Source organism: Pristis pectinata, chromosome 32 (assembly GCF_009764475.1).
Source record: "Pristis pectinata isolate sPriPec2 chromosome 32, sPriPec2.1.pri, whole genome shotgun sequence".
NCBI lineage: Eukaryota > Metazoa > Chordata > Chondrichthyes > Rhinopristiformes > Pristidae > Pristis > Pristis pectinata.
The window spans coordinates 7,989,627-7,997,506 of NC_067436.1; the positions used below are offsets into that span (position 1 = coordinate 7,989,627).

At 44.7% G+C, this 7,880-nt stretch overlaps 1 protein-coding gene across 1 annotated transcript in view; it reads left to right on the forward strand.

Moving 5' to 3' along the window:
• The window catches only part of LOC127585154 (semaphorin-4D-like), a 159,133-nt gene extending 151,472 nt beyond the window's left edge, over positions 1-7,661 (forward strand). Inside the window, exons 5-10 of the mRNA XM_052042368.1 lie at positions 74-185; positions 1,641-1,836; positions 3,232-3,359; positions 3,496-3,656; positions 3,828-3,877; positions 4,448-7,661. Of these exons, the coding sequence (XP_051898328.1) occupies positions 74-185; positions 1,641-1,836; positions 3,232-3,359; positions 3,496-3,656; positions 3,828-3,877; positions 4,448-4,842 (1,042 nt within the window). The 3' untranslated portion in view covers positions 4,843-7,661. The remainder of the gene's footprint in view (positions 1-73; positions 186-1,640; positions 1,837-3,231; positions 3,360-3,495; positions 3,657-3,827; positions 3,878-4,447) is intronic.
• Positions 7,662-7,880: the final 219 nt, after the last annotated feature.

Genomic DNA, 7,880 nt, shown 5'->3' on the forward strand with positions numbered 1-7,880 from the left:
GTACAGATGAAGCAACAGTTTGTTCTGTCTCTCTCCCTCACTGAACATCTCTCTAATATCGTGCCTTTTTCAGGAAAGGAACAGCCGTGTGCGTGTACTCCATGAAGGAGATTAGTGATCTTTTTGGATGTTCCGTATTTAAGGATTTCAAGGGCAGTATTCCCACTGACCCCAGACCTGGCACGGTGAGCATCTGCTGATGGATGTTTAACTTTAGTGAATACAGGATAATTATCCTCCCTGGAGCAAAGGAGGCTGAGGGGTGACCTTATAGAGGTTTATAAAATTCTGAGAGACATAGATAGGGTAGATAGTCTTTTTTTCTAGGGCATAGGTTTAAGATAAGGGGAAATATTTAAAGGGGAAATGAGGGGCAATTTTTTCAGTGTCAAAAACAAGACATCAATGTACGTGGTAGAAGAAGGTACAGTTATAGTGTTTTCTTTAAAAAAAACACATGCCCAGGTACACGGATAGGAAAGATTTAGAGGGATATGGGCCAAATGCAGGCAAATGGGACTAGCTGAGATGGGCATCTTGGACAGCATGGTCAAGTTGGGCCGAAGGGTCTGTCTCCATGCTGTACAAGTCTATGAATTCAATGCACTGACACCATCAGCTCAGCCCCTCTGTGGGAGCGAGTTCCACATTCTCACTGCCCTTTGGGTAAAGAAGGTCCTTCTGAATTCCCTCTTGAATTTCCTGGTTTCCTCTGGGTGCTCCGGTTTCCTCCCACATTCCAAAGGCATACAGGTTAGGAATTTGTGGGTATGCTGTGTCGGCACTGGAAACATGGCGACACTTGTGGGCTGCCCCCAGAACACTCTACACAAAAGATGCATTTCACTGTGTTTCGATGTACATGTGACTAATAAAGATATCTTGTATTGACGACCTCTGGTCACACTCTTCCCCACAAGTGGGACCTTTCTCTTCCTGTTCGCGGTGTCAAAACCTGCAATCAATTAGCAGACCTCAAACACATCACCCCCACACCCTTCATTTCCTGGAGGAAGGAAATTCACTTTGTTCACCTTAAATCCCTTTCAATGTGGAACCAAGCACTATTCACAACGCCCCCACTTCCCCCTCACACACACACTGTGTAAACACAGAGAGCAAAACTGATCCGTAATGTAGAACATCAATCTCCTGTCGATCTGCAGCTTTCAGTTTGACCTGAATTACGTGACTCGCAGGTTGTTAGACGGTCCTCTGCAAAGACTGGTCTGGATTATAGATTCAAATATTACAGACCAAATGTTTAATTAATTCACACTGTCAAATCCCAGTTTCCAAAGGTTAAAGCACAGGGTGTATTATTACAACATCGAGTCTCCACACAATCAAAATGACCAAAGAACAAACTTTGGTGATTGTTTCTTTCAGCTTTTCCAGATGCCCATCTGTCAGCCTTCTTCATGGTCACTTCTCTCCCCATTGGCTTTATTGGTCATTTACATATTTACATTAACAATCTGTTCCGAACAAAACCTTTTGACTCGATCTCAATCTTTTTCCATTATCACCTCTTCACATAATATTTTAGATTGATGAGCTTCTGACCTTCACCTTTGACACTGAAGCCCATTGAACTGGTAAATAACTTGCTTCCTGTTATTGTTCCCTCATCGTTGCAGTGTGTCAATAACACAAAGGTTCTTCCGGATCAAGTACTCGCTGTTGTGGAGGATTATCCTGAAATGGAGTCTTGGATCCATCCCATCGGAAGAAATCCCCTCGTGATCAATTATCAGAATCGCTTCAAGAAAATAGTCGTGGATTCCGTTGTTGGCCCCAGTGGAAATGTGTCCCGTGTCCTATACGTGGCGACGGGTAAGTGCTGATAGCCAGCAGTTGTTCTGAAAGTGCCTAATTTTGCTGTTGTAGATCATTGTAGTCCAACGTGTTGACTATCAATGGTACAAAGGAACTGTATAATGTAAGTTCATTCAGCCCATCATTCCAATGCTGGCTCTTTGGTGGAGCAACCGAATTAATCCAAGGAAGCTCCTTTTTCTCCTTGGATTGGGAATTTTTTTTCTCTCCAACAGTAGGGATACAGTTCCACCCATGGTAGGTGGGTATGATGACAGAGCAACATGTTTACATGGAGTTACCATTGTAAATGTTCACATGGCAATTTATAATGTGATTAAAATAAGTGAAGGGGACGTAAGGGACAATGGCTCCCACCTTGAGATGACTGGATCCTACTTATGTAGGATTACATGGGATGTACAGTACAGCAACAGGCCATTCGGTCCAACCAGTCCATCCTAGCACATAAGCTCCACACAAGCTTCCTCACCTCGTTTCCCATCTAAATCTCAATTTCCTACTGCACCTTCTTCCCGCTCCCTTTCAAAGGATGCGTGAGAGAGTTGGTTATTGTATCAGGTCTTTCTCTGAGGGACCCTGCAGGCAAGTGACAACTGACCATATCCGCACCTTTCCCTGCAATTGGGCCTGGTTGAAATTCTGGTGCCCCTGTCCTGGTGTTTTCCATTTTTCCCCCACCCACCCACCCCCCCCCCCCCCCCAACATTTGCTCCTTTGTTCCTTGAAGTTTGTGTGGGTAAACTCCTTGCTGGAATATTTGGGCTTGGCCAATGTGCAAGGAGCCTTGTCAATAAATGGTTAAAATCCACGATCCAAAGTGGGAGTTAACTGATGATTCGGTTGCAGTGAATGTGACCAACCCTGATGTCAGTGTGTGGATCCATCTGTGTCAGCTGTAGAATGAACATTAGCAAGGAGGACAGCTGGTTTCCTGAGGTAAATCCCTGCAAGGTGCAACGGGGCATTGTATTTACATCTATTTAGCACCCTTCGTGTCGAGAAACATTTGATTGCCAGTGTGGTACATTCCAAGTATACCGAAGGTTGCGAAATAAACAAGTGCAGCAGCCAAGGTTATATACAGCACGTTCCCACAATTAGCAGCCAAACAATGGTGGAGATGGGTTGTGTCAGTGGTTGCATGTCAGACTCTGCCTCTGGAATTTGGTTCCTTTGACTTCAACGACACCACACTTCGGAGAGTACAAAGTACAATGACTACCGCATCAGTCATTCAGCAGTTTGGGGCAAAGTGCCACCTCTCGCAGTAGTAAATTACCTTCTAGCTTCACAAAATTATTGGGCAGGAATCCTGCGACGAGCAATGTGAATTCCTATTGTTCTCCTGGTTCTGAAGTCTTGGGAATGATGTTCTTTGCCCCCCAACAGGAGATGGTAAAGTCCAGAAGGTTCTTGAGACTGATCACTCAATCTTCGTCATAGCAGAGCTTATGCTTTTAAAGGAACCTGCGTCGATCCTATCGATGTCCCTCGACTCCAACAGGGTAAGTGCAAAGGTCAGTAGTCAGCCCCTGACCTGGAAATGATAAGCATTGATCAGAAATATCTCCCAGTACTTAATATTCATACAAAAATATTGCAAATAATAATTTAAAAATAAAATTATTGAAAATGTTTTTTTTTCCCTTGTAGAAGTTTCTGTATGTTACCTCTGCCAAGGAGCTGGTTCGATTCCCGCTGGTGCAGTGTGAGAAATATGATGGAACCTGTGGAGGATGTGTTCAGGCCAGAGACCCTTACTGTGGATGGGATAGTCAGATAAAGAAATGTGTCCCCGTCACACCTGACTCTAAGTACGTCTTTCAATTTTTTTTGTTGGTTCTCACCGCTGGCCCTGTAATGATGTTTTAAAGGGGAGGTGTCTAAGAGTGTGAAAGCATTATTTTGCCAACACTAACTGGTCAGGGGTGGGTTCACCACTTTCAGCACAGACGCTGAACTCTACATTCCATTTCCTTTCGCAGGAATGTCTTCCAAGATCTCGAGAAAGGTGATAGCTGTCCTCAGGCTAAAGGTGAGATTGCTTTGAGAAATAGTCCAATGATGCACAGTTTCACTCCTCTGATCTCAGGTTCAGTCCTCACTTCAGAGCACGATTTCTGCAGCGTCTATTTGTGGCACTGGGACAATGCCGTCAGAAATATTTCTGCATGCCCTTTTAATGGAGGCTAATCTATTTTTAGAATCCCTTGGCTTTCTGATATTTAAGTTAGGAAATGATGACTCTCTTCCTCTTTCTGTTCAGAACATAAGAAATAGGAGCAAGAGTAGGTCATTTGTAAAACAGCAGTTCAGGGGAAAGATCACTGTGGTCATAGTTTAAAGCAGAGGGGCACAGCTTTGGGGAGAACACAGAGGGGTAGGGATAACTATTGCAAGGAGCTTGCGTGGATACGATGGGCCAAATGGCCTTCTGCGTTAATAACAACATTTATAATTCACAGATGTCAAGTGCCTGAACTGAAATAATTGACAAAAGCAGTTGAGCCCTGAAAGATGTAAAATCTCAGCAATTCAGGCAGCTCAGTATGCTGAAGAGAGCTGTAACAGTGCAGCAAACTAATGACTTCTGTTTCCCTCCTAGCTGAATCTTGGTTTCCCCCGCAGGGAGCAGATTGGTTTTCCTCATGGCTAGAAATTCCACCCAATTGGCCGGTGCTCCCCCTCCCCCTTGAGGAACGCCTCCCTGTGTACCTGTCCTGCCCGAAGCAATCCTATCACGCCGAGTACTCGTGGAGGTTCAATGGCCACAAGCAGCTGCCCTGTTCTAAGAATGACGATAATTGTCTGCTGTTCTTAAGTGGACTTTCTGAAAGTGATGTCGGCTCTTACGAATGCATTTCAAATGAAAGAGGAGTGGAAGATCGTCATGCTGTTTACTTGATTCAGGACAACGGTGGCTCTTCAATATATCTGTCCCGTGTTGCTTTGTCTTCTGTGCCGATGGCAGTCATTTGTTTAATTTGGCAATGTTTTTGAGTAATCTTCCCCACTGAGAGAGAGCTGGGCAGGTACATGGAAAGGAAAATTTCAGAGGGATTTGGGCCAAATTCAGACAATTGGGAGCAGTTTCAGGAAGGCACCTTGGTCGGCGTGGATGAGTTGTGCCTAAGGACCCATCTCCATGCTGTATCACTCTGACTCTAAAGACAGAGTTTCTTGGCAACCTTCCTGTGGACAAACTGGACGGATCAACGAATTCCTTCGTTCCCTGAGGCTCCAGGTTCAATCGGCCTGCCAACACCCAACCATCCAAGATTTCAGTTAACTGCATTGTTCAGGTGTCCTTTATAATTCCCAGAATCTTATTTTTAATATGGCAGGCTAGAAAGTTGAAGGAAAACATAGCCCTTTATTATCTAGGAAGTCAGGATTTAGTCCTTCAAATCCCCACTCACTGAAACAACAGCTAAAGAATGAACTAAGTTCTAGGAATACTCAGCAGGTCAGGCAGCATCTGTGGAGAGAGAACCAGGGTTAGTGTTTCGGGCCAATGGCTCGTCAGCTGTTGTTTATTTGAATGGTTTTCAAAGATTGAATCTGAAGCCATCCCTAAAGTTGTATCTCTGCTCATTATTGTCAGGGAGAGGGTAAACTGTTTCAGACTGTAACCTCTGTTTGACGTTTGAACTCGGAGTGGTCTTGTTTCGTTACTTGGCAAAGATGTCAGAGGGTGGCACATGCACCCACCCCACTCCTCCTGCCTGCCCCACTCCACCTCACTCACTGACCTCTCTCCTCCTGGCTGTTTCCCAAGAAACCTGGATCAAGTGAACTAGTGAGGGAGCTCGCTCTGGGATTTTCTGCTGCATCGTGGTGTTTCCCGAGAGTGAAAGGGTGGAGAGTAAATAAGTTCATTTTTTCCATTCAGGACCACACCAGGTGGGGGAGGAGAGGCAGGAAAAGTGATCAGTGTCTTACCTCCCTGGTGCCAAGGTGAAGGATGTCATAGGACATTGTTGGGGCATTCTAATGGGGTGGTACTGATGGCATCGGTAGAAAGGGGGAGGAGGTCCTGTAACATGAATCCAGTGAGCGAGGTCGGGACTCTATGACAAATCTGGATAAATTAAGTGTGTTATCGAGGGACCAACAAGTAACCATTTCATTCCAAGAAGTTGCAGTGTGAGATGGGAGCCTTGTATTGAGATCAAGAAGCCCAAGCTCGATCCAGTAACACAAGTACCACAGGTGATGGTGAGTCTTCCTTGAAATGAAGAAGCTTTGTTCTGTTTGGATGACATATCTCTCTCACCCATTGCCCCCTCTGAGGACGTTGTCTTTCTGACTATACTCTAGCAACTTGCCCTCATGACATTTTGATTGGTCAAAGTTGACAAGCGATTTGACCTTGAGTATCAGGAGCCAGCACCATCCATCCCTACCCAGTGTTCCCCCTCTGTATACATCCAGCCACTGTAGTTGGTCCTGTGATAAGATGCTTCAGATACTTCTGCTGTAAATAACATTGCCAACCTCAGCCATTGAAAGAGCTGCTGCAGAAATGTTAACAAAAAGACCAACATCACTAATAGTGTCTGCAGGAAATCAAGACTTAATGCTACAACATACTTCTGTGCTGTTTTTACAGGGACATTATCTCAGAACAAAAATGATGCAGTCACCATTTGATATTTTAACAGCGGTGCAGTTTTGTGGGATGCTCTGGTGCATCTGTGCCAGACACAACATCAGTCCAGGCTGCAGCAGCTACAGAGCTCCTGCCTCATGGTTTCAGTTACGGTGTACAGTGAGCACAAGTCCCAGGGCTGACCCAGCCTCCCAGATCCAGCACCAGTGTTTTGCTGTGAGTGGATCAGCCAGCTCTAAGCTGTTAACACAGGTGCTTCAAGGAATATTATCAAACAAAATTTAAACACCCGTTTCCTTCCTGAAGTGCATATATTCACATTTCCAGGGCAGCTTTATAACTCAGGAATTGTGTACTTAATTTACTTTGTTAGAAGTTGTCATTTATAAATTATATTTTTCTAATTGTCACTGTTGTGATGAAACTTTGTGATTTTCTTGTTTTCACTTTTGTATTGTATTCCTCTGCAGTTTGTTGTACCAGCCCTGGGCTCCATTCTTGTTTGTGGGGAGCTGGTGGGGGAAACTCGGCTCCTGACAACAACGAATGTCCTGAAACAGAGGAGATGGCAACACTTCTCATGTTTCCTGGGGCCCTGTTATAGTAACCTCAAAGCTGGACAGGGCCCTGAGTGTGGGGAAGGCAGGGGAGTGGGGGACATGAGGTTGGGAACATGTGGGGAGAATTTCACCCATGGTTGCACTCTGCCCTCCAGACTGTGTGTGTGGGGGGGTGAAGCACAATCTGCAGTTCAAGTGGGGGCCACAGTGACTGCACTGTGACAGGATGTTGCCTCCTCACTGGCTGTGTTATGTGGGCTGTGGGACTTGCTCAGCTGGCCAGACTACACTAATAGAGAGAGACAAACAGAACCAAAATCACACATTGACATCTGGATGAAGGCTACAGACCAACCGCTGGTAAAGAGGATTAGTGTAGATCGTTACTTGATGTTGTTATGGACGTGGTGGGCTGAAGGGCCTGTTTCTATGCTGTACGAGTCTATGGTTATGCAGTTGAGGGATATTCTTGAGTTGTACCTTCAGCCAAACCTTTCCCCTCCTTGTATTTGGGTCTTACTGAGTTCTACCTCCTTAATTTGAGAAACCTGCAAACTTGATAAATTCACTAGTATTGATACGTTGTTTGCTTTTGGTAAATAGTACTTGTCCATTTTACGAATTGTCTATAATTCTGCCACAAATATAACTTATTTCAGCAATATGTTCTTTTTTATAATTCAGCTCCCTTTTTGTTCTCTCTCGAATTTTCACAACTCCATGCCCCACAGTTGTTTTTCCTCAGGATATCTGCTGTCAAACACAAAACCCCACTCTCACTGCCTCAGTGTTCACGTCTCACATCCCATCAGTTTAAAGAGAATTCGACAACAGCACTTTCTTTGCAATTCACATTTTTAATTTAA